Here is a 25,049-nt window from a genome sequence, read left to right as displayed (position 1 = left end):
GAACGAGAGGCAAGGTCGGCGGTGGAGAACGCAGGCCATGGCGACGATGACCGTCCGAGGGGAGAAGACGATTTAAGCTTTTTCTGCGTTGGGTGTTGGGCGAGGACCGGCGCCTCGGGAGTCTATGAAAGGGGGAGGAGGCGAGGTGAAGGAGCAAAACACCAAATAAAAAAAAGCGGTGCACAGAGACACACGCGGGTGCCACCGTCCATGCATGCTGCTGCAAGACCTTTCGAATCAGCGTCATCTCACACGGTGCAGCAGGGTGCGCTGCTTGCGCCACTCCAGCTCCTCCCGCTTCACCATCGCGTACAAGGCACGCTCGACGAGTTTGGCGTCAAAACCCATGCGTGCGAGCTCCGACAAGAGGCGATGATGCTCGACCGTGGCCCCGAGTGCGACGCGGCGGCGCAGCGCCTCCTCCACGCGCAGGACAAGCTCACTCTGGGCCTCCGTCAGGATTTGGTCCGCCACTCCGCTCTTGATGGCGTCGACGGTGGCGATTTTAAAGAGCTTGATGGCCTCTTCAGCATCGCTGCGGCTGGCGAGCACGTCAAGCCGCATCCGGGCCAGCGACTCTGTAATGCGCACGAGGCTCTCCAGTTGCCGGGCCGTGATCTGGATGATAGGCGTCTTGTTGCTGCTCGAGCTACCACCGCCCGCCGCGCTGCCGTTGCCGCTGCTCATGCCGCCAATTGTCGCGAGGGTTTGCTGATGTGCGTCTCGGCGCACCTGAACGTAGAAGTCGAGTAACACCTTCATTGCCTCCTCTGAGATGACCGGGCGGCAGGTGGCACGGGCGTAGGAGATGTATTTCGTAAAGAAGCAGCGCTCCACCACTTCGTCATGGCTATTCTGCGCTGCAGAAGCCGCCGCGCCACTACCAGCGGAGACGGACGCACCCGCACGACCACCGCCGCGTCGCCCGCCGCTGCCGTTGGCGCTCTTGTGGAGCGAGATGACGTGGTGAGCCAGCCGCTGATCCGTCTCCGGGTTTCGGGGATCAATCACCTTAAAGATGAGGTCGAAGCGGGACAGGATGGAGCTCTGGAAGTCCATCTGGTCCTCGTTGGAGCGCAGAGGGTCGTAGCTACCGAGCGTCGGGTTCGCAGCCGCCAGCACCGACGTGCGACTATTTAGCATGGTCGTCATATTCGCCTTGGCAATGGAGATGGTCTGCTGCTCCATCGCCTCGTGAATGGCCACCTGATCCTGCTCTCGCATCTTGTCAAACTCGTCAATGCACACGACGCCGCCGTCTGCCAGCACCATCGACCCCGCCTCGAGCACAAAGTCGCCGTTGCCGTTCGAGATGACCGACGCGGTGAGACCGGCGGCACTGCTGCCTTTGCCAGAGGTGTAGATGCCGATCGGGGCCACCTTCTCCACGAACTTCAGCAGCTGCGACTTGGCCGTCGACGGGTCACCAATGAAGAGGACGTTCATGTCACCGCGCAGGAAGTTGCTGCCGATGCGCTTGCGCGTGCCGCCGAACAGGAGGCACACAATCGCCTTCTTCTGATCCTCCAGGCCAAAGATGGCGGGGTCGATGCTGGCAGAGAGCTTCTGGAACACGTCCTCCTGCTTAGCAAAGGCCTTGAAGGACGCCTCTTCCTCGGGCTGCCACGTCATGGTTGAGCGAGATCGCACACGAGAGGAGAAGTTCTGGTTCACGCTCACCACCGCGCAGCTGGCATCCTGCGTAGTGCGGAACATGAGGCCGACACAGCGCAGGTACTGCGCACGCAAGCCGGCCGCCGCGCGACCACGGCCTCCGCCGCGCGCGCTGTCGAAGCCACCGCGCTTCTCCTGCACCGAGACGACACCAACGATCTGGACGCGGGAGCCAGGGCTGATGCGATCAACTAAGTAGCGATCCACAACCACCGTTAGGTGTCGCGGCAGTTCACCGGTCGGCACGTCCTCGGGCAGCTCCTGCAGCTTGATGATCTGCTGGTCCTCGTACTCGCACTCCATTGGCAGAAGCACGTAGGGGTTCGGCCGGCACTTGCTGGAGGACGTACCTCCGCCACCACCGGCCCCACCGCGGCCGCTGTTTTCCATGCACTGCGGCGGCAGATCGATCGACCGCCCGCCGTTGATGTAGGCTTTGCTTCGACAGCTCGTGCATTGGATAGCTGCCCGGACACAGCGAGCATGTGTGGAGCTGGACTTGACGACAATGCCGCTCACACTGACCAGCTGCGCCACGGCGGCCTGGGCGAGGTTGCGCAGCGCCATCGGCGGCACGCCCCAGAAGAGCTGCACCTGAATCGTCGTCTCGCGACTGTAGGCAGGGAACAGCTTGCGCTCCTGCGCTAGCTCCCACACCGCGTGTTCCATCAGCGGCAGTGCGCGGGTGGGGTTATGCTGCACCGCTCCAAAGAGGACGCCGCTGAACTGTTGGAGGTGCAGCATCTGGAACTCCACGTAGTGCAGCCCAGCCGACAAGTTGCTCCGCAGCATGTCCATGTATAGGAACTCGTGATGGATGCGAAACTGAGTCACGAACTCCTTGGCGAGGAGGCGGATGTCCGTGCCCGCCTCGCTGTCGCCATCCACGCTGCCGCTGGCATTGTAACCGTCACCAGACAGCGCGCCGCTGCCGTGGAAGTTCGTGACGTGCACGGTGCCAAGGTCTGACTGCATCCTGACAGTTTCATCGACGCCCTTTCAGGAGGGGGGGGCGTGGGCAGGGTGGGAGTGTAGGGAGGTGGCAAGGGCGTCAGATGTATGTGCGTGTGACTCTCTTGCCGTGCTATTTCGATGTATGTACTTGTATGATGTCGCTGACACGTCGTCTGCAGCGCCTCCGTCAATGAGGCCTTCGAGCGTACTCGGCGACCGATCCCTCCACACCTCTCCTTTGAGTGTTCGCAGGCCGCTCTGGCACGCATGCCCACGTGCGCGCACGTGTGCGTAGATTTGGGCCACGGGGAGGTTGGTGGATGCCGTGATGAGGCGAGAGGAGGACAAGAGGGGAAAGAATACATGCACAGAGAGAGGGCCGTGCTTGTGTGCGTAACACCGCTGGGTGGGTGGAGAGAGAGAGAGAGTCGCGGCGAGGGGGCTAAGAGCGAGCGGGCACGAGAACGGGTCACGAAAATCCTAGTTGCTGCATCTGCGGCGCCGCCACGGTGAGGCCAGACGACACGACTGCGCTTCGCCGTATATCACCCTCCATTCTCCTTCCCGTTTCTTAACTGCCTTGAGCCTTCGTGCCCTAACTCCGCGAGACGCGCCTGCAACTCTGGCGCCCTTGGAAAAGGCTTAGCGGACGCATACACACGTTCCTTTGCTTTGCGAGTATGATGTGCTCTCCGAGCATCTGCCACTTCTCTGCCAATCCTTGTCTTCTCTCCGTTCTCCCCCTCGCACAGAGGGCAGGAGGGAGAGAGGGAGGGGGAGGGGGAGAATGCACCGCCGCCACCACCGCCGACAACTGACGCAAGCCCAAGCACAAGGAGAGAGACAGGCGCACAGGGGTTTGCGCACACCTGCACAGGCACAGACATGCGCATCGGAGCCGCTCCCGCCGCTTCCCCGCACACTCTTTTGAGTCCTTTACCCCCATAACGCAAAACCCTTTTACCACCTCCACAGAGACCCAAGGGGTGCTTGTCGCACGCCATCACCCGCCCTCCCCCAACTCCGCGGTGGATGTCATGCGACGGCCGCAGCGTCGGCGAGCGTCTTGAGCGGATAGGCGTCGAACGGCGTCTTGGCGCTTAGAATCAGGTAGTCGTGGTCCAGCACACCGTTTATCTGCTTCTCTACGAGCAGCGGCAGCAGCCACACGACCCCCGCGTCCACCGCCGAGTAGGGGAGGCGGTGGTATCGCACCATCTCCGACACGCTTAGACGACTCTCGCACCCGTGAGTCAGGTAGAACTTCACGACCATCAGCAGCGCGAGTCGCTGACGCGCCAGACACAGGACGTTGTGTACGCCGATCTCCACAAAGAAAGGCCCATGCATCGAAAGCGCCGCGTCGAGGAGGTCTAGACGCGACGTCTTGAGCGCGTTCACAACATCGGTGAGCGCCGGGACGTCGAGGGCGAGCCAATCTTCGTCCGGCGGCAGCCGTCCCAGCGCCAGCTCCGTTGCCAGCAATTTCACCAGCAACACACGCCTGTTGTTCCATGTGGCGTTGGGCGGGTACACGACGGTCGCCTTCGCCAACAGCTCAGCGGCCTCCTCGACGAGCGACATGCGGAGCGGCTGCCGGAGGAGTGCGCAGGCGCGCCGGTAGTACAGCATGCACCGCTCCGCCAGCGCGGACGGGAAGCACTCGTGAAACGCCGAGATGAAGAGCTCTACGTCGTCGTTCTTCGGGGCATCTGCGGCGATCATCTCAACGATGAGATAGGCAAAACTGTGCAGGAGGCTCTCCTTTTCTTTGGAGTCGTACGTCAGCAGCCAGCGCGGCGCCTCGCCAGGCGTGCTAAGCGGCTGCACGGCCGACGTCTTTACTCGCCTGTTGAGAACTGCAAACAGCTTCGAAGTGACCGTGTTCAGGTTCGACTGCACCGTTGCGACGCCGCGCGCGTTGGCTTCATCAAAGACGCTGCGCACCCGCCGCAGCACCACCGGGATGACACTGTACGGCGGGGCATCGGCCTCGCCGCCGCGCTGGAAAAGCGTCTGCAGCAGCTCGCTGAGCTCGTTGGCGTAGTGGCAGGCGTCGGTGAGCGCCTCGGTGGGGTGGGCTCGCAGGCCCGCTTTGTAGGCTGCCAAATCCGTCACGGAGGCGGACGCCGATGACGATGCCGCGTATCGGCCCGATTTGCTGGACTGCAGCGTGGACAGAATGGTGTTCAGGTACGTGCCGAGAGTGAAGAGCGCGATCCACATCTCGCCCGGAAAGGCGGAGCCGCCGCCTTCAGAGCTTTGGGTGCTACGGCCAGATATCACCGGCCTCACCTGCCCGTTCCAGAGGGCGAGCATCTCGCCAGCGGTATTGCCGAAGTTGCCGTGCACGCCCTCGATGCCGACAACGCCGAAAAAGGCTTGCTCGAGGGTCTTGGCGACGCCCTCTTCCCTGCTGGAGCCCGCAGCACCACCACCGCGGCCTCCCAAGGCCGGCGCGGAGGCAAGTTGCATGAGGAAGGACTTGCACACACGGGCGGCGATGCACAGCTTCTTCTCATCTGCGGGCAGTGGTGGAATGGGGAGCTTGCCCAGCTGCGACAGGGCCGTTGGCGGCTTCTGCGTGTGCGTTGTCGACGGCGCCGGCCGGCATTGCCCATGGCGCGGTGCTGGTATCTCAAGGCGGGAGCCTTGCGCGGACGGCGAAGCGGTCGCCGCGAGGCTGCTGGGGTGGGGGCGAGCAGGACCGCCACTGCCGCTGCCGTCATCTTCAGCAGCATCGCTTCGAGGTGTGGAGCGACCTCGGCGTCGCCCCGCAGCAGCATCACCACCACCATCTGCGCGGCTGCCAAATGACCTGGATGGCGCTGGCGGCGGCACTTTCCCAGAGGCAGCGGAAGCGCCAAAGGAAGACGCGGGCGCCCGCACAGGAGTGGCGGCTGCTGCCGTAAACACTGAACCAACGCCAACCCCAGGGCCTGATCCAGAGGCTGCCGAGCCAAAGGCGGATGCGGTGGTAGCCGGTTTGGACGCCGCACCGGCTGAGGGCGGCGAGGGGGCAAACGGGCTTGCATGGAAGCTCGCGGGCACGTGGCTGCCGCCGCGCGGTGCCGCTTGCTGCCCGAACGGAGTGGCAGACGGTGTCGGTCCCGGCGCTACTGGCGACACCGCTCCAAAGGCGGAGAAGATCGGCGCCGCCGTCGTTGGCGGTGGCGCGCCGAAGCTGCTGTGAAGCTCACCGAAGACGCTTCCGCTCCTGTTCGCGCCGGTCGCAGTACTTTTCGCCGCCGCCGGAGGAGGAGACGCAGCTGGTGTGATAGTGGACGGGGCCGTCACCGCTGCAGCCGAAGTCTTACCGAACACAGACCCGCCAAATGCACTCGATGGCGGCACCGCTGCAGGAGCGAGCGAAGCAGGCCCTGCCGCCGCCGCCGCAGCGCTGCCTCTGGGCAGGCTGCCCTTGACGGCGGCATTCGCCGGCGTTGCCTCGCGGAAAGGTGGAGTCGCAGCGCCCCTATCCAGCGGCGCTGCGGACGCGCTGGCACTCGGCACGGACGTGCCGAAAACGGAAGAGGTCGGCGGAAGTGGCGGGGGGCCACCGGCAGCGTTGCCGCCTTTGCCGCTGATGTCGACAGCTGCGAAAGCCGAGCCAAGGATGAACCCTTTAGCGTCGCTGGAACCTGGTGTGCTCTGCGGAGCTGCAGGCGGCAGGACCGGGGCGGCCGTGGCCAACACGTTCCCACTTGTGTGACTCTTGTTGTTGTCACTGTTGCGCGCCGCACTTGCAACGTCAGGGAAGACCGGCAAGGGTCGAGGGCTGCTTCCAGCGCCGGCACTGCCATGATCCAAGAACGGTGTTGTTGGCGCGGGTGTGGAGGAGAGGGCGGAGGTGGAGCCCAGCCATGGCAGCGACTCTTGGCTGCGCTGGTGTGAAGAGTGAGGCACGGGCAGAGATGGGCGACTATCAGCGCCGCCCTTGGCACCGCTCTCCTTGCTATTGCCGCTGCTGCGTCCTTGGCCCCCTCGTGGAGCGGTGAACGACAGATTTGCACGGCTTTGCGCACTGCCGCCGCCGCCACCCAAGACGCCTCCGCCACTCGACGTGGGCATCGACGATTGCGGTGGCGCCGCAAAGACCGGAACCGCAGACAACGGCGTCGTGGCAAACGACCCCGGCAGCGACAGCATCGCGGCAGCAGGCGCAGCGACCATGGGAGAGGCGCCTGACGAATGGGAAAGCAGTGGCGCGCCGGTGCCGAAGACGGGCATTGCGGAGAGCGGCAGAGCTGACCCGCTCATGGGCAGCACGCCGCGTTGCGGACCGCTCACGTTGGCCTTGCCCTCGTGGCTGGCGGTGTTGCTCTTGCCCTCGCCGACCTTGAAAGCGACTGCACCGCCAAGCACCGGCGGTGGTACCGCCTGACTGCCCCCTCCGAACGGCGAATAGCTTCCTGGCTGAACATCGAAGTGGTCGTGAAGTACACCAGTGTTGCCGCTACTGCCGACGACCCCGCTCATCAGCGCCGGCCCGCCAGCTGCGTGGAAAGCAGCGTTGGAGGGGGTACTCAGCACACCGCCACCTCTGCCAGGTGCGTCGATCAGGGGAGGTGCACCACTGCCGGCGGCGCCGCCGACGCTGCCAAAGCTGAACATGCAGTGACAAGGGAAGAAGGAAACAAGAAAGGGCGGAGAACAGCTGCGCGGGTCAGCGCACGTGTGGGTGGGCGGGCACACACACACAGAGAGGAGGAGGAGGAGGAGGGGGCGAGGTAGCAAAACGACACGGCACAGGTGAGACACATGCACACATACGCTAAACACAAAACCCCCGCACGCATACACGCGCATGCGGCCAACCAGAGGGCATCATCAGAGTAGATGGCTATGCTGGGGAGACGAGGCGTGACAAGGTACAGTAGGCCTTCTTAAGGGAGCGTTGGGGAGGAGTGTGCAAGGGGGTGGGGAGGGTACGACGTGATCCGTGCGCTTACCCCGCACAGAGACCCAGGAACACAACTAACTCGCACGTACACACACACACACACACACACACGCATGCGCGGGCATGGGAGCATCCTTGAGCAGACGACTTGGTGAAAGTCAGAGGAGGGAGAAGGACATATAAAGATACAAGGCGGATACCCACACAAACACACAGAGAGAAAGACAGATACGATCTACGAGGGAGAGGGAGCATAGGAGAGACGACCACGAGCACGTACCGTGGGGTAGGCACACAGTGCCATGAACACACACACACACACACACACTTACGCATACAGATACAGATGCAGGATGCATACCGAGAGAGAGACACCCAAGTGAGGAGTGTGCCGTTGTGAACGACCGACGCGCACAGGAGAAGAGGGTGGTGGCCGCGTGGAGATGGGTGTGCATGTACGCAAGATTCGTTGATGCGGATCTGCGCCAGTGTACGTGCACAGCTGTTGCGGTGCGCCCCACCCCTCCCTCCCCCTCCCTCTACCCCCTTCACAGACTCCAAAAGCGTCAGCCCCCTGTGGGGCGGAACTCAGCCAGTTCGCCCAAACAGTGCCCGACCCGCGCGGACACCGGCAGGGGTACGGCCAGCCGCAGCACTCGCGCCTGGTCCTCGAGGATGCGCTGCACTCCTCGCACCACCTCCTCGATCGCAACCCGCGGAACGGCATAGACGAGCTCGTCGTGAATGCTCATTACCAGTGCGAGCGGTGCAGCAGGGAGGTAAGGCAGAAAGCTGTGACGCTGCTGGTGAACGGCCCGCATGGCACTGTGCAGCACGTCGGCCGCGCCGCCTTGCACGGCCTGCGCAATGGCTCGCTGCCTCCGCCGGTTCGCGTCCTTCTCGGCGATGAGGGACTTGCGGCCGGACAGCGTCTCCACCGCGAAGGAGCGCAGCGCTTCTTGTCGAGTCTCGCGAAGATAATTCTCGATGCGCGGGTAGACGCGGTGGAAACGCCTGAGAAGATCACGTGCAGCCATCGGCGCCGGCGCGGACGAGGCGGCTTCTCCTCGGTGCTGCTGCTGTTCTGATGTTGCAAACTCCTCGTTGATCTTCTTGATGCGCACATCCATCGACTCCGGCCCCATGCCGTACAGGAGGCCATACACAATCACCTTCACGGCTTGCCGCTGCTGTGGGCGCACGTGGTCGATGGATGGCAGGCGCAGAACACTGGCTGTCACGAGCGCCAAAACATCTACGTTGGCAGACAGGTGCTCCTGCAGAGCAGCGTCGCCGCTGAGGTGGGCGAGCAGGCGCAGCTCCAGCTGGTTGAAATCGAACGAGGCGAGTAAACAACCAGGAGGGGCGCAGTAGAGGTGCCGCAGCGTCCATTGCGGGTTCTCGGGAAAGAGAGGAAACTGTGCCGACGAGGCTTGATCGACCGCAGCGGCCTCCGCGAGCGACAACCACCGATCAACATCTTCCTCCGTCGGCGGGTCGACATAGCCGTAGGGTCGCAGGGACTCATCGCCGCCGCTGTTGCGGCTCGGCGTGGCGGAAAGCGCGTGAATCGGGAACGTCGTGCGAGGCGGCTGCTTCGGCAAGTTCTGCACATTTGGCAGCGCTGAAAAGATGCGGCCAGTCGACTTGTTGTGCAGCACCCAGTTTGGATGCATCGAGTAGCACACCCGAGACACCTGCGCCGTCGACGCATCCGACACTGCAGGGCCGTCCTCCGCTGCTGAGTCGCGCGGCTTCTCCAGCACGCACACGTGCAGTTTATCTGCGACCTTTCGGAACATGTCATGCAGCCGGTTTCTAGTCGTAGCCCGATCTAGGTACGCCATCCACACGCACACAAGCTGGCATCCCAGTCGAAGTTGTTCAGCCCGCGCGCAGCTGCTCTGCTTCGCCTGCGCAGCCAGGAGACGTAGGTAGTGGGCGTTCACTGCTCGCGGCATCTCGGGCGTCGTTGCAGCGGCTGTAAGCCGAGCCAAGCACTTATAGACCATCTCAATACTCCACTGACGACCTTCAGCTTTCTCTGCGATGGTAGACGGCACAGCAGGCTCCGTGGCTGCCAGAACGGCTACCGCGACGCGCAGCCCCACGTCTTCGATGGCGGCCATTTGCACGTCCAAGGCGGTCAGCATTCCATGCGCCACTGTGTCGTTCACAAAGACGCCGTGGTACGCCATGAGCTCGCAGAGGAAATCCGCGTAGGTGCGCAGCGCGCATAACTCGGACGGGGAGAAGCGGTACCGTACTGCCGAGACGGGCGACGCTATGGCGTCGCCACCGCAGCGCGAGGTTGCCAGTGACAGAGCGGCTATTCCAGCACTCGGTGCAGCCACGCCGGTCGCGCCCGGGTCGACTACGTCAAGCAGCCTCGACAACACATGGACGTAGAACAGTGTTATCGTCCTCAGCCCGTGATAGACGTCGGCGAGGGCAGGCGCGTTCGCGCAAGAAGATGAGGAGAGAGAGGGGCCGCTGCCGTACCGGCGGCGACGATGCCGCTGACGAGAACGCAAGAGACGGCGCTTCACACCGACTGCTCGGGCAGCTGAATCAAAGTCGGCGCCGCTCACATTGCGGCTGTTGCCGCCGAGGGGCTGCTCGGCCAAAGGTCGAATGCGCTGAAGAAGCTGCACCGCATCTGCCGGTTCGTCCTCCGCCGTCCCGTCTGCTGCCACCGCTCGCGCGTCGCCGCCTTCGCGACGCCCGTCATCTCCGCCATCCTCCTTGTCGCCGGCGCCGTCGCTGCGGTCCGTGCTCGCCTCCTGCACACTGTCGAGCTCGGAGTCACTTTCGCTCCCCACAGGCCGGGTTGCATGAAGTGGCTGCTTCTGTGCCATCGACTGCGTCTCCTCGTGGAGCAGCTGCCGCGCTTCGGAGGGAAGCACCGCCGTGATATCGGACAACGATGCGACACCTTCTATTGGCAGATGAAAGAGCAGAGCGAGGGAGGGCCGCAACTGCTGCCCCAGCGCCGCCCACGTCGGCAGGTCGACGACGCTGCTCAGCTCCACTCGGTCCGTCCCCAGAAACAGAAAGAGAAGGCGGTAGAGCAGGCGGCTGTGAAGGAGGAGCTTCGTCACCTGCGGCGCTCGCAGCAGCTGGGCGAGGAGGGGCAAAACGGGGTAGTTGCTAGCGGGGTCCATCGTATAGAGCACTGAGGAGTTCGACAGCACCGCGGCACCATGTGCTGGTTGCGGGTGGCCGTCGTCATCCATGCCACCTCCCGACGCCTCCGAGTGATTCACGCGCATGTCTGCCCCGCCGCCGGCGTTGCAGAGGAGAAAGAATGGCTGCACGCTACTCAGAGCTTCCCGCAGCGCACCCGTGCTTTGCCGCTCGTACGCCTGCAGCGCTGCCTCGAACTGCTGTGGCTGCTGCGAAAGGCGCGTGTGCCCCTGCAGCTGCACATCCACCGCGACCGGGCCGAGACGGCCGGCGAGAAGGGAGTCGAAGAGGGGCACTGCGTCGGCAACCACGAGACGACGCGGACCCGTGCCCCAGGAAAGGTGAGGAAGCGGTGCTGGATGCTCGGTGCCAGGTGTAGGAGGCGCATCCGCTGTCTTTCTGGATCCACTCGTATCACCACCAAGTCGCATCTCGCCTGGCGGAGGTGGTGGTTTCGTCGCCACGGTCTGCACAAGAAAAGTTGAGGGGGTCTCTGCCGCGGAAGCGCCGGCGGCTGACACTTCCGGAGTGGCTGTTTCCTGCTGTGTTGATGCACCTCCGTGCCACGGCTGCTGCTTCAGCTGCTCCTCCGGAGGTGGCCGTGAGGCAAGGTCCACCGAAGGTTCTCTCTTGGTTTCCGCTACGGGGGTTGCCGCAGCGGCGGTCGTGGAGCTGGAGGATGCGGAGGCGCGGTCGGCATTCGTTGAGCTGCGTGACACCGGTGCAGCGCACGCGGCTTCTAACCAGAACAGCAGCGCCGATTCCTGCCGCGTGCGGCCTCTGTGCGACTGCAGCTCTGCCGGCGGTGGGGATGGTGCGACTTCCGTCGCCAACGCCGGTGGCACCAGCGCGTGTGTCGCTGACCCTCTTCGCGCGGATTTGGGTGGCATCGAAGATAGAGAAGAATAAAGGGTGTCAACGCAGCAGAGGAAGTAGGAAGATATGCGATGGATGCGCGGTATGTGCGCGCATGTGGGTATGCGGCGGTGATGGACGTCAACGACAGCAACAGTGACGAGCAGCACACAAGTCTGCTACACAAGACACCACTCAACAGGTGCAGCCTACATGCAGACGCTCACACATTCAGTCGCGTCGTTCGGGAGGAGGAACAGGAATGGTGTGTGTGTGTGTGGGGAGGGGGACAAGTTCGCACGCCCCCGAGCTCAATGGTAGTTCAGTCCTTCGCTGCTGTCGTGGTGGTCCAATCCCCCAAAGAAAAAAAAACTCGTATTTGTGTGTGTGTGTGTGTGCAGAGTAAGACCGGAGAGATATGAGGATGAAGATGAGGATTAGGTACGTGAAGGGTGTGTCCCATACGACACGAGGAGGGCACGGGAAGAGGAGGAGGAAGATATCCGCAAGAGAGCATGTAGCAGATCATGGGAGAGCGCGGGCGTAGTGCACGTCAGCTCCCTATGTGCCCTTGCTGGAGTTCATCGCTGTGTGAGGCAGGAACTCTGTTCGATCCACGTGTACACACGCGCATACGCGCATACTTACCGCACATAGCGCGTTCTGACGGGCTTGGCTGCCGTCTCTGCAGGCATCACCTTGCGTCTCCTCGTGCACCCGAATATGCGTCCGTGTGTGTGTGTGTGTGCATGTGCGCACATGACGGGCAGGATGGTGTGAGAGTGAGAAAGCACGTGACGAGAAGCAACAGTTCGATGAGAGAGGGAGGGCGCGCAGATAAGCTATAAGACAGCGATGCCTACGTATATATCTATATACGCATATAGATAACTATGCAGACATATATAGGCAGGGGACGAGACTGGAAGGTGAGGTCAGGTGTAAGGCGGCGCTCTCTCTCCATGCACTCGCAGACACTCACCCCACTCTCCACTGCCGCGCACAACGGATGTTGAAAGAGACCACAGAAGCACTGGGGGGAGAGGCGAAGCACCGAAAGAAGAATAGCAGACGTGGATAGGACAAGCCTTTACCTCCCCTCCTCAGAGAGGGAGGAAGGCATCGCATCCACGTGGCCACGCAAACACAAGACCAAGACACTGGCACAGCAGGAGAGGGGCGGCGAGAGAGAAGGGTGATACGTGGATGGAGTGCTTGGGGCTGCGGTGAGACGCTTTAAAGGTGTGGGGTGAGGGAGATGGGGACCCCTCATCCCTAACCCCCCATTCCCATGCCTTCACACACATGCACAGACGCACTTGCACCGGAAAGAACATACTCGAGCCAGAGCCGTGGAAGCAAGCAACCAGCAAAGGAAAGGGGTTGCCGACAGGCCGCGCCGACGGGGTGGGAAGGATGCCTCCCCCTTCTCTCCAACTTCGCTTCCAAACCCCGCCCGCAGGCACACATGCATGCGCATTTGCCAGCAACCTAAAAACGAGAAGCAGCATCATGCGACCAGCAACAAAAACTAAGCGAGAAACTCAAGTGGGAAGGGGGCACACCGACTGAGGGAGACGAAGGAAGTGGATACCCCGTAGGTCATGCCACCGACACACACACACACACACACACACACACACCGAGAGAGAGAGAGAGTGTACACCCCCCTAAACCATCAAGGCGGGGTGGAGGAAGGAAGCCCGCCCTCTCCTCCTCCTCCTGATGGTCACCGACACCCCATTCTCTCTGGCTACACGTGTTGGTCTCTGGTTCACTTCTTCCGCCCTTCACGTCACATTGAATAAAGCGCGTGTGCCCTTGTCCATGCAGCCCCTCAGTACTTCACCACTACCTCCGCCGGCTGCATGGCACGATTGATGTCGTAGTCGTCATCGGCGTCGCTGGCTAATAGCTCGAACTGCACCCTCCGCGGAGACGCCGCGGCGCCGGGGCGACTTGGCAGCACAAAGATGCCGCTTGCACGGTTGCTGCGGTCAATCGAAACGCGACAGCGACCGCATGTTGCCACGCGCAAGAAAACGTTCAGGATGCTGCACCAGAAGCGGTAGTTGGGCAGCACCTCTGGGCAGTGGTGCAGACCGCTGTGGTAGCGGACGGCGATGCCAATGGCTAAGTAGAGCGTGCTGAGGCACCCCATCACGATCAACGCAATCAACCACCCGTTCATCCTTCTGTTGTGGGAGGTGACGCTGCAGCTACGAAGGCGGTGTGTGTGCGTAGTGGGGGGAGAGAGAGGCGGTGGGTGGAAACGGGCGTTCTCTAATGACGATGATGTACAGGTCCACGGGAGGGAGCCCACGACTTTTTGTACGGTAATGTTGGTGCAGGGACGATGAGTTCTGCGCGCGCGTGTGTGCTGCTGGCTCAGATGTGGCAGTGCCCGAGCGAGCGAGGAAGGAGAGAGAGAGACATGAGTGGGCGCGTGTGTGTCGGAAGGTAGAGGGTTTCTGCCAGAAGGCGAAGGACAGCGGCCATCGAGACATTTCAAAAAGAGGGTGGAGATTGGGGCAGGTAAAAGGGAAGAGCTCTCCACTTCCTGGAGCTGAAGGCTCTCCGCAGCGAAGAGGGGGTGTCCAGGGGAGGAACACCCGTGGACGCGTGCTTTCCATGACCCTTTCATCAACACCGCGCTATGACAGCTGCGTGCACCGACACGCCCACGGAGATTCACGCGCCTGTGTGTGTGTGTGTGTGTGTGCGTGTGCGTGAAGCTTGTAGGCGAGAGGTGCTCTGTGGCGGGTACTTGACTAAGCGGCAGCGGCAAGGGCAATGAGGATGACGACCATGGCCGTGCATGTGCAGGGCCATGTACACACACATACATATATATATATGTGCGCGTGTATGCTGATATGATAAAATGAAAGCGGAAAGGAGAGGGTAGCACACGCTCGGGGAGCAACCGTTGGGGAGATAAGGGCCAGCAGATTTCTCCCACGACATACACTTCCCTCCCACACACGCAACACGCTCACGCTGCGCGCATTGCACCGGCGGCGCTTCAGTGTCGCCGCACCCGAGCGGACACACAAACGAAGGGGGAGAGGAGAGACAAGGCACACGGGATGTGGGGCTGAACCAGGAAGGAATATTTGCCAAGAGCAAGTCGTCGACACGCACACAAGCGCCCGAACTATTCTCGCCTGCGGAGAGAGGTGCACGAGGAGAGGCAAGCGCGAGCTGTTAGCGTGACGCGCGCGCGTGCTCTTGGCTAGAAGACTGCACAGAAGCGGAAAACAAACAAACGAAAAGGGCAACAGCGACACGAATACAGGAGATGCCGCATCATCAGCCGTGTGCGCACTGCGTGCCATCTCCCCTTGGCGCGATGGAGCACCTCACCCCAGTATCTTCATTTTATGCATGAACATTTGCAGGCGGACGAAGGTGCCGAGTATCATGAGGACGCCGAGGCCTAAGAAGATGTAGACAGGTATCCACGAGAGGCGCTCTGCCTCCATGAGCGAGTAGCGGATGTCCTCATCGGCGCGGGTGAGGGAGACGAAGCACATGCGCATGGAGGCAAATGTTTCGTAGATGTACTGCATCTGCTGCATAGATCCGCTACCCTTGCCGGCACCAAGCGTGATTGGGCTGCTCGTGCTGTAGCTCTGCTTCTTCATGCGCGTCAGCTCGGCATCCTCGGCATCAACGATGTCGAGCGTCACATTCGTGGAGACCGCCGCTTTCGCCGCCTTCTCGGACGTGTGAAAGCAAATGGAGATGAGGCTGTCTTTGCCCACAGAGACGATCTCCTTCGCGTCCGGCTTCGCGAGCTCGTGCTCCATCAGCACGCGGCCGCCGCGCGACGTGACTGCGACGGAGACAAAGGGTGTGAGGCTGCGCATCATGCGATACCGCAGCTCGTAGCGACCACCCTCCGGCTGCTCACTCGTGAAGCATTTCACCTTCCCCGGTACTACGCTGAACCTAAACGCCTGCGCGCCGGTGCTGCAGCCACCGGCGAGGATGTTCACAAGCACAAGCGCGATCAAGACGCACAGGCACGCCGGCCGAGGCATTTTCGATGATGGAGGCCGGCGGTGCGTGTGTAAGGAGATGAGGAAGTCAAGTGTGATAGTGGAAGATGGGTGGGTGTGTGGTGGTGGTGGGGGGGGAGAAGAACGGCGCACCTTCTAAAGCGAGTGGGCAAGCAAGAGAGATGGGGGACTTGAGAGAGATGCGAGATGTGTGAGCACGTGGAGAAGCACATAGGGCCACCCCCCTCCGCCTCAGCTGCTGTCCGTGTGAGTAGGTGCTGTGACAGGAAGAGGAGCTTCACTGCATTCGTTGTCCCCCTCCCCCTCCCTCCCAAAGATTCTCGTCCTTCCGCTTTTCTTCCACGTCAGAGCGCTCTGCCGCACGACGAGCTGCGGCTCTGCTTTTCAACTCCTCCGCTGCCTGACGTGCAGCAACGCACAATCCGACCCTATTCAAGAGCGTCACCCTCACGTTTCTGTGCTGAGCCGCCCGCTTAGACAACCAGCTGTGTGTGTGTGTGTGCGTGCGCGTATGCCTTCTCTTCGCGTACATACTCTCACTCTCCCACACCCACACCCACCCACATACACACACACACACAACATATATATATATACCTACACAAGCGCAGACGAAGCGAGTCAGCATGCAAGCTAATGTTGACGGAGCCTACAACTGCGCCTGCTGTTGCATCACGCGCCGCGTCCAGCGGTCCGTCACCCGCTCCGTCGTCTCGTCATCCACCTCCTTGCCACACAGCTGGTCGAAGACGAAGTCGCTCTCATCTAGCACCGGCACCTCGCAGTAGATGACGCCGCACACATCGTGCAGGGCAGCCACGCTCGACTCCACATCTGCCTCGTCATTTCTTTCGCTGTACCCCTGACAGTGCGACTGCAGCTTGCGGACCGGCTTTTCACGCTGGCTGCCCTCGCTGTCGCTCAGGACGGTGGGGTCTGTCCCAGAGGACGCTGTCGTGGTCATGTGCCGGTGAAGTTGTTCCTGTAGAAAGTAGCCGTGAGCGAGGATGACTGCGTCCGCGTCTGCCGCGGCGTCGACCTCGCCGTGCTCTTCCCCTGGCAGGTACACCTCCAAGAGCGTGCGCGCTTGCACAGGAAGGCGTGCGTATCGCGTCACACGACGCCGCTCTGCATCGGGCCGGCTCCCGGGCCCGTCGCCAAGCCGTGGCGACTCATCGGTGCCGCTACGGTGGAGCAGCATTTCTTTGGCTTGCACGAGAGAGCCAAGCTCCACATCCGCCTCCGACTTTCCCAGTGCCCGTGCAACCCACCGACGCACGTCGCGTTTGCACGCCACGACATCTCTGGCTGTGTCGGCGAATCCGAGCACACAGCACGGCGTGCGACTGCCGAAAAGCGGTCCGAGCGCGTACTCCCGGATGATGCGCTCTCGCACACTCGGCACAGGACTGGACTGGAACGGAGACGCGGTCGCTCCTTCCGGCACCAGGTTCTCCGGGTATGGCCAGTAGTATGTGCGCCGGGCTGTGTAGAGTGAGAATGGCAAGGCAGAGACGGCGGGGGCGACGGTGTGCGTCGTTGTCACAGACACACCAGCCAAGCGGCGGCGCCGACGCCATCCAGCCGCGCCGGCTGCGGCAAAATGGTAAGCTCGTGATCCACAGTGAGAACCGCAAAGTGGCACCGCCGTGCTCGGAGCCAGGCGAGTCGGTGCAGCTCGCATGCTGAGGCTGGCCCCTACCGGTAATAGGCGAGTTGAGGCGATGCTTGTGTGTACGCGTGTCTCGCTGTGTGCTGGAGAAGCGTTACGAGTACGCTTGTTGGACGTTGTTTGCTTGAGAGAGGAGGGAGGGGAAGACACAAGAAAAGGGGCGGGGATGCGAACACATGCGGAGCGCTGCTGCTGCTGCTGCTCCTGATGATGGTAGCGCCGGCATCCAGGTGCGCAGTCCTCTGCTGTCCTTCTTCGATGCTCGTCGCGTTCTTTCGCCTGCGTGCATTTGGCGTATTTTCTAACATGTACGCACAGGCACAGGCGCACACCGAGTGGAGACCCAACCGCAGACGGGCGGGGGGGGTCCGGTGGTGAAATACGACCTGGCCAGAAGTGCTCGAGGTCATTGTACCTCCCCTGCTACTCGCCCCTCATGCATGCGTCCGTGGCGTGCTTCCGCTGCACAGCGGCGAAGAAATGAGGTGAGGCCGAGTAAAGCTAGAAAGAAGGAAGAGGTGCTCGATAGCCGCTGATGCTCACGACTTGATTGATGATGCTGAGGGGACTTGGTTCAGGTATCGGCACACACATTTTTCTGCCTGGGCTCCTTCACGCACTCGCACTCGGTTTGGATGTCATCCGTCCATCCATCCTCATACTCGCCCTGCGTGTGTATGCGCTAGGGAGGATGCATAGACGTACGCAGTGACTGAGAGAGAGTCGGGGAGGGGGCGTGCCACACAGCGCACGCAGATACTTCATATAGCTAATAAAGAGAAGAGGCGGAGGGAGGGTGTGCTTCTGGGAGAAGAAGGGTAGGGATGATGGATGATGGCACGTGCGCCGGCTGGAGAAACACACACATACACACGCACGGGCAGACGCTCACACTAGCACACGGACATGAGAACACGGAGGCTGGACACGTCTCCCTTTCGTGCGCTGTGGCGTGCACTACGTGTGCGCAGTGGGTGTTTCGTCTCGCAGGCCGAACACCGTCGCCATGCCGCTCCTTTCACAGCGCCCACACCAGCCCCTGATCGCCTATCAACGAAGAGGAAGGACAAGCCCTCCACAGGTACATGAGAGAGAAGAGAGATGGGAAGCAGAGGAGGGGTGGTGGTGGTGGTGGCCTGGCAGAAAGGAGGAATGGCGTGCGCGCCCATATATAGAGAGCTGGCCTTGCATGCACGGAAGCTGTGCGATGCGAGATGCAACATGAACAGACTGTCCCGTTATCCCCCTTCGGGCACCCCGCTTCTGCCTCTCCTACGTCACCCCTTCCCCTCCCCCTCCTCCCAACCAGTCCCAGTGCATCGCTCACGAATCACTTCTCGCAGCATCCGCACGCGCTTATCGGGTCGCATCGATGATGTCTCGGAACTCCGGCTTGAGGGACGCGCCACCGACCAGGAAGCCGTTAATATCAGGCTTCATGTAGAGCGTCTTGGCATTGCCGGCGCTGACGGAGCCACCGTACAGGATGCGGAGCCTCGCGGCGACGTCGGCGCCGATCTTCTCGCTCACCCACTTGCGCAACAGGGCGTGCACCTCCTGCGCCTGCTCGGGCGTGGCGACCTTGCCGGTGCCGATGGCCCACACCGGCTCGTAGGCGAGCACAATCTGGTCCCACGCCTCCTTCGGCAGCTTCGTGGCGATCGCTGACGTCTGGCTCAGCACCACCTTCGCTGTCTGGTTCGCTTCACGCTGCTGCAGCGTCTCTCCAATGCAAGCAATCACCATGAAGCCCTGCTTGCACGCATCCGCAACTTTTTGCGCTACAATCTCGTCCGTCTCGCCGTAGTAGGTGCGGCGCTCCGAGTGACCAAGAATGACCCAGTTGATGCCCAGGTCCTTCAGGATCGGCATCGACACTTCACCGGTGAAGGCGCCGCTCTTGGCGATCGCGTTCTCGGCGCTGACGGCGTATTTGGGGTTGCGGAGCTTCGCCTGAACCAATGGGATGTGCACAAAGGTCGGTGCCACGACGCACTGCACGTCATGGGAGATGTTGTGTTCGTTGAGCACCTGCACCAGCTTCTCGATGGAGGCGGTGGTGCCGTTGCACTTCCAGTTCGCAGCAGCGATCGGCTGCGGCTTGGAGGACATGCTGGTGATGTTTCGAAAGGAAATGATGTAAAGGTTTGGCTGTGTAAAAGAAGGAGATGCAAGCACAGAACGTGAAGAAAGGTTGTATGGAGGGCACAGATGAGGCAGCGGATGATGCGATGGCGAGGCGGTAGTTGGTAATCCTACATTGTATGACGTGTGTGTTGTGTGTTTAGAGCAAGGCGGAAAAGGGAGGGAATGGGTGAGAGAGCTGAATTCGTGAAGAAGGCGCTTCGAGTTGCTGCGCGCTCGAGGTGTGCGCACACGTATGCGCCATGTGTGCAAGAGCGTGGGAGAGTCAGGCGGCTGCGCACTCGCTGTGGAAGTGGTGGCGGGAGAAGAAGAGATGCACAACAGCAAACCAAACGTGCGGCTCACGGCCATCTGGAGGGGGGGGGAATAAATCTAAAAAAATTGAGTTTCCACCAGCGATGGCGGCGACGGGCAGCGTGGCGTCCACTCTTCCTGTCTCAGCCGTCCTTTGCATGCACCCGCGCGCGCCGAGGAAAGCCGCCTCTTGTTGTTCGCTTCGCCCTACTTGCTCATCGCCGGCAACACGTTTTCACATATTGCGGTGGGTGCATCGTCGTGCGTGTGCGTGTGCGTGCGCGTGTGCCTGTGCTTCAGGTCACGCACATCGAGGAGACCCAAAGATGGACGAATAGACAAAGAGAGACTGCGCCGTAGATGCGTGCACGAAACACACACGTACACAGGTACACACACAGGCATGGCGGCCACGGGGGGACGCTTGGATGTGCCATCACCAGTGAGCGGGTGGGTCGGCGTCTTCGCGTATGCCTGTATGTGTGTGCGCGGTGGTGTGGTGGGGTGGAGTGGCCTGAAATGCCGTGCTATACATTGGGAAACGAAATATGACGCGCAGAGGAGGCGAAGGGCAGCGCCGAAAGGAGAGCGACATGTGAGGGCAACGAGCAGGCCGAGCTGACGAGTGCACCAGATGGGCGAAAGGCGCGGTGCTTAGGGGGTGGGGGCAGTGCGCGAGCGAAGGGCGCGGGACGAAAGATGAGGCGCAGAACCACCCCGTGCATGTCGCGCTCACTTCCTCTCCCACCCTCTCAGCTTTCGTCACCACGCAGCACACATACGCAAGCAACATTGCGAACCTCACGCCTTGGTTGGGTTCACGACAGTCTGCAGGTTGGCCGTCAGCGTCTCGTACGTGCGGCGGAAGAAGGCAACCTCCTCATCATGCTTTTTCTGCTCATCCCGATGCCGCTGCGACTCATCCTGCTCGATTCGCGCGCACTCCTCTACCAACTCTTCAACCTGCCGCTGCAGGTCTGCCTTTTCCCGCTCCAGCGCTCGTACGCGCGCCTCCAGCTCGACGTGCTCCTGCTCTGCGTGCAGTGCCTTACGCATACCGAAGGCGATGCTGCTCTCGTAGAGAGAGCGATAGGCATCCAGCGTCATGCGAATCTCATCCCGCACGCGCAGGAGCAGAAGCCCCCGCTCGGCGCAGCTGATAGTGACTTGCCGAATAAGCTCATCGAACACCTGACCGTAGAGCTCTTCGCGAATCGGGCACACACCCGTCTCGCGCGCCTGGCGGTCTGCCAGCAAAGTGTCCAGCTGCTCCTGTAGCCGGATCACATCGAGCCGGGTGGCGGGGGTGCTGGAGGGGTACTGCACCCACCGCTGCCCGCCCTTCTCGAACTCGCGGGGGGGCAGAATGCTGAAGAGGACGTCCTCGGACTGTGGCTGCGGCTTGCCATTGTTCGCCACCGGCCGCTTCGAGGCGAGGGACTTCTTGTGCAGCGCCTCAGAGAGCAGCACCGGCGTCTCGTACTTGACGAGCGACGACGGGGCAGCTGCAGTCATGCCTCTAAGAGTGTGCGTGAAGTTTGTGTATGTGCGCAGTGTGTGGGGTAGGGGGGGGCACAACAACGAAAGGAAACGAAAGGTACGCGGTACTTTATGGTCGATCTCCACACTGAGTTCCTCGTCGGTTCTCAGTTGGTGATACATTACCGATCACATGCACCGGCATGCAGACACAAGGGAAAAGCGAGCGAGAGAAGCACGTGTTGTGAAAAAATGATGAGCAGTGCGGCGGAGGTGGCGGAAGGGTGGAGGTGGGGCTGATCGTGCAAGGAGCCGTGCCACGACGCACGTGAAGTACAGACTACGGCGAAGACCGCGTCACATCACGCGGCTGTGAAAGGCGTAATAGAGAGCTGCAGAGAGAGGGTACACACACATACAAGATGGAGCACTCGACCGTCGTGGATCCTCTACACCTGTGGCCTTCTCCATCTGCGCGTGTGCTGTGCGTTCCTGCGGCCGCGATGTTTTTCGGCATTTCCTCTTTTCTCTGCTTTACTTAAGAGCGTGACTGTGTGCAGAAAGTGCGCGTCGCACTCACGATTACCTCACCACAACACACCACAACCGACTCTTTCCCCGGTCTCTCCCCGCCTCGTCGCCGCACCACCACGCACGGCTCTCATGCCGGACGTGAGGATGCCTCGGAGGAGGTGAGATGGCGCACAACGAAAGGGATAAGAGCCCGCAAAAGCTGCGCAGGCAGGGTGCGCATCACAGGCGAAGTTAATATTGTGCGAGAGGGGGGGGTGAGGGCAGCATGCACACGCAGCGATCCAGCAAGGCCATCAACGAGCAACAGGTGCCGGCAGGCACCGGAAGGGGAGGGGGCACCACACACACACACACACAAACACGCATCCTTTTCCTCGCTTTTTCTTTTGCAGTTCACCTTTCTCAAAGACGCACAGAGCTAAGACATCAACGAGAGAGAGAGCACGGGCCCACGCACGCCCCCGCGACCCGTTCGCGTGAGCATACGCATCACCCGTATCATGGATAGGATGGCTACTCCCTCGCCTCGTCAGCATCACTAGCCATTCCAAACATGCACAGAGAGGCGCACAAAGTCTTTCCTCACAAGATCACGACTTGCCGTTTGCGATGTGTGCGTGTGTGTGAGGGTGGCGGGAGAGACCGAAGTAACTCGCGTGATTGCCCAGCCATCTTCAAGGAGTGCCGGTATCGCGGAGGATGCACAGCAAGGGAGGACCGCGCAAACAAACAAGAAAAAAAAAACAGCCGACCGACCGTGCCACAGCAAAGATATGGAAGGGGAAGATGTAGAGACACGCACTGCCCACCACCACCGCCGTGTGCCCTCCCTCCAACGTTGCGCAGGGTGTGCAGGCTCTCTCCTCTGCGGCTTCTCAGTAGGGCCCGCTGATCTTGTGCTTCCCCTGCTTCTCCACATCGTGGTAGTCCCAGCGAGTCGGCTTTCGGAAGTCGCGCCGACCAGGGAAGATCTCCGGCATCGGACCTGCGTACACCATGTCGTACGAGGGATGCTGGCCGCGGGCGTACTGCTTGTACTTGCGCTCCCACGGCTCCGGGAAGGCGGGCGGCTTCATCGGGTTCTTCAAGTCACGCCACTCGGCCGTGTAGCCGCGCATGTGCTCGCCCTCCATCGGCGGTGCGTAGTAGCCCGGTCCCTTCACCGGTGACCCCGGGCCGCCTGGCGCACGCCACTGGCCAATGTCGCCGTATTCATCCGGGTATCCAGCATCGCGGTCGGGGAAGGGCAACGCGTGAGTGACATAGTCGATCCACGGGTTTGGCAACTCGTTCACGACATCGCGGGCGTGTCGCTTTTCCTCCACGTCGCGGAACTGGAAGACGGCGAGCTCGCGGAAGGTGCGCGTCTGCACGTGAATGATGTCGTAGTCATCCTCGATCAACCGCTTCAGCCGCTCCGATGCGATGACGTTGTACCGTGCCGTCCATACGAGGGCTCTCTTCGTCAGCTCCGCCCAAAGGTCGACGCTGTCGCGGCGGCGGTACTCCGCGTAGAGCGCCTCGAGGAAGCGGCTGTCCCACTTGAACTGCCGCAGCACGTTCTCGACAAAGTACGTGTTCGCCTTCATTGTGCCGCAGCCAACCAGTGTGCGCACCACCTGCAGGTGCATCTCCGCCGACCACGCCACGTGCTGGTTCGCCGAAATTTCTTTTAGCGTGGCACTCAGTCCCTTCATCGTCTCGGTTGGTCGGAAGCCCGGCGCGTACGTGTACTGCCGCGTCTTGGGGTTGTAGTGGTAGGCGCTCTCGTCCGCGTAGGCTGCGAGGATCTGGAAGTAGTTCGGCGCCGTCAGCGACTCGCGCAGACCGTCTGCGTTGAGCGTCGCCTTTTTGGTCAGGAATTGATTAGCGTACTCCAGCAGCGCGCGGCCAGACTGTTTGCCGACGACACGCCGGACGCACAACAGCGTGGACAGCAGAGGGGACGTGCCAAGGCTGCCGAGCTTGCTTTCGAGGCGCTCCATCATCCGCTGCACCAGGCCGTCGCAGAATGCCAGCGTCTCCTGCGCCGTCTCCGTCTGCTCGAAGAAGACTGGTGCAGCCGTCTGGGCGTCCGTTGCCTCTGGAAACATGGCCATGTGCCGCTGCAGCACCACCGCCACGGCCTCCTTTACTGCGTGAACCAAGAACTGCGGGTTGCTGAAGAAGCGGCTCTGCATCTCACCCTCCATCGTCCGCGACGGGCCGAGAGCCATGGCGCGGCCGTTGTTGTCCATGCGCCAGGGCGAGTGGTGGAGAGACTTCTGGTGCTCATAAGGGGACCAGCGCGGACGGCGCACCAGATGCGGGTTGGGCGGCTCCGGCACCGGCGTCGGCGTGGTCAGCATGGCTGCCTCGAGCTTGCCAAAGAAGTGCTCGAACATGCTCATGTCGTCGCTGGCCAGCATCACCTTGGCCATGCGCAGGTACACCTCGCGCGTGCGGTTGAAGCGGTTCAGGTCCGGGACATCCAGGTTCGGATCGTGGTCAAAATGCTTCTTCCACTTGGGCAGGTACAGCAGCTCCTCGCGAGTAAGGGAGAACGGGGTGCGGGTGATAGGCTTCGGATCGACCTCGCCCGCCTGCAAGAAGCGCAGCTCCGTGCAGTAGCGATTCCACGCCTCCACGGCCCACGTCTTCTCGCCCGCCTCGACGCAGACGTCCAGGTAGGCGCAGATTGTGGCAGTGTCGGGCCATGTCTGCTGGCGCTCCATGATTTTCCACACGTCGCGAGCCATGTCCAGCTCGCCCGAATCCTGAAGCGTCCGCATGGCGGCAATGTAATGCACGTGCTGCGGGTTGAAGTTGTCGACGATCATGCGCAGCAGCCAGTGCAGCGCCTCTTGCGGAACGGCGTCTTTCGACTTGGAGCCGCGGATGTTGCCTAGGAAGCGCAGGAAGTGCTTCTTGTACTCGCTAGGGAAGCGATTGATCATGAGGTAGCGCTGGTACTCGTAGCGGCCCTGCTCGCAGTATTTGACCGAGTACGTGTCCGCACCGCGAAACCACGGTGCCGTACCCTTGTTACGCTTCGGCATATACATGGAGTAGAGAATATTCTTGGTCTGGTTCGACTGGTCGCTGTTACCGAGATCGTCGTGGGTGAGCAGCGGCCACGCGTGCTGGTACTGGTTGTTGGCGTAAAAGTTATCCACTTGGCGGTAACCGAGGGTCTTCTGGGACGGCATGCCCATGCGCTTCAGCTGCTGAAAGCCGCTGCCGGCCCTCAGAATCTTCAGCGACGGGTCGCGCATGATGAAGGCACGCGCCTTGCCCGTGCGGTGGTGCCGCACCACCGTGTGGCGCATCATTGTGCTACTGTTTTTCC

The 25,049-nt window shown here is 61.6% G+C and overlaps 9 protein-coding genes across 9 annotated transcripts; all 9 read right to left on the bottom strand.

Annotated features, from left to right (window-relative positions):
• Positions 1-243: 243 nt before the first annotated feature.
• On the bottom strand, positions 244-2,649 carry LINJ_24_0930 (putative minchromosome maintenance (MCM) complex subunit; the record flags this gene model as incomplete). Its single annotated transcript, XM_001465884.1, has 1 exon — positions 244-2,649. The coding sequence occupies one exon, from the start codon at positions 2,647-2,649 to the stop codon at positions 244-246; it is 2,406 nt and encodes an 801-aa protein (XP_001465921.1).
• A 1,014-nt stretch (positions 2,650-3,663) lies between these two features.
• LINJ_24_0920 (conserved hypothetical protein) lies at positions 3,664-7,437 on the bottom strand (the record flags this gene model as incomplete). Its single annotated transcript, XM_001465883.1, has 1 exon — positions 3,664-7,437. The coding sequence occupies one exon, from the start codon at positions 7,435-7,437 to the stop codon at positions 3,664-3,666; it is 3,774 nt and encodes a 1,257-aa protein (XP_001465920.1).
• A 660-nt stretch (positions 7,438-8,097) lies between these two features.
• Positions 8,098-11,607, bottom strand: LINJ_24_0910 (putative DNA polymerase theta (polymerase domain only); the record flags this gene model as incomplete). Its single annotated transcript, XM_001465882.1, has 1 exon — positions 8,098-11,607. The coding sequence occupies one exon, from the start codon at positions 11,605-11,607 to the stop codon at positions 8,098-8,100; it is 3,510 nt and encodes a 1,169-aa protein (XP_001465919.1).
• A 1,802-nt stretch (positions 11,608-13,409) lies between these two features.
• Positions 13,410-14,216, bottom strand: LINJ_24_0900 (hypothetical predicted transmembrane protein; the record flags this gene model as incomplete). The annotated part of the gene is made up of 1 exon (XM_001465881.1): positions 13,410-14,216. One exon carries the CDS (start codon positions 14,214-14,216, stop codon positions 13,410-13,412), a length of 807 nt encoding a protein of 268 aa, XP_001465918.1.
• A 718-nt stretch (positions 14,217-14,934) lies between these two features.
• Positions 14,935-15,384, bottom strand: LINJ_24_0890 (conserved hypothetical protein; the record flags this gene model as incomplete). The annotated part of the gene is made up of 1 exon (XM_001465880.1): positions 14,935-15,384. One exon carries the CDS (start codon positions 15,382-15,384, stop codon positions 14,935-14,937), a length of 450 nt encoding a protein of 149 aa, XP_001465917.1.
• Positions 15,385-16,246: 862 nt separating this feature from the next.
• Positions 16,247-17,281, bottom strand: LINJ_24_0880 (conserved hypothetical protein; the record flags this gene model as incomplete). Its single annotated transcript, XM_001465879.1, has 1 exon — positions 16,247-17,281. One exon carries the CDS (start codon positions 17,279-17,281, stop codon positions 16,247-16,249), a length of 1,035 nt encoding a protein of 344 aa, XP_001465916.1.
• Positions 17,282-18,625: 1,344 nt separating this feature from the next.
• On the bottom strand, positions 18,626-19,381 carry LINJ_24_0870 (triosephosphate isomerase; the record flags this gene model as incomplete). The annotated part of the gene is made up of 1 exon (XM_001465878.1): positions 18,626-19,381. One exon carries the CDS (start codon positions 19,379-19,381, stop codon positions 18,626-18,628), a length of 756 nt encoding a protein of 251 aa, XP_001465915.1.
• Positions 19,382-20,509: 1,128 nt separating this feature from the next.
• On the bottom strand, positions 20,510-21,223 carry LINJ_24_0860 (putative dynein arm light chain; the record flags this gene model as incomplete). The annotated part of the gene is made up of 1 exon (XM_001465877.1): positions 20,510-21,223. The coding sequence occupies one exon, from the start codon at positions 21,221-21,223 to the stop codon at positions 20,510-20,512; it is 714 nt and encodes a 237-aa protein (XP_001465914.1).
• Positions 21,224-22,596: 1,373 nt separating this feature from the next.
• LINJ_24_0850 (conserved hypothetical protein) lies at positions 22,597-25,032 on the bottom strand (the record flags this gene model as incomplete). Its single annotated transcript, XM_001465876.2, has 1 exon — positions 22,597-25,032. The coding sequence occupies one exon, from the start codon at positions 25,030-25,032 to the stop codon at positions 22,597-22,599; it is 2,436 nt and encodes an 811-aa protein (XP_001465913.2).
• Between the last annotated feature and the right edge of the window lie 17 nt (positions 25,033-25,049).

Source organism: Leishmania infantum, chromosome 24 (assembly GCF_000002875.2).
Source record: "Leishmania infantum JPCM5 genome chromosome 24".
Lineage (NCBI taxonomy): Eukaryota > Euglenozoa > Kinetoplastea > Trypanosomatida > Trypanosomatidae > Leishmania > Leishmania infantum.
This window is presented reverse-complemented; position numbering and strand designations above follow the sequence as displayed.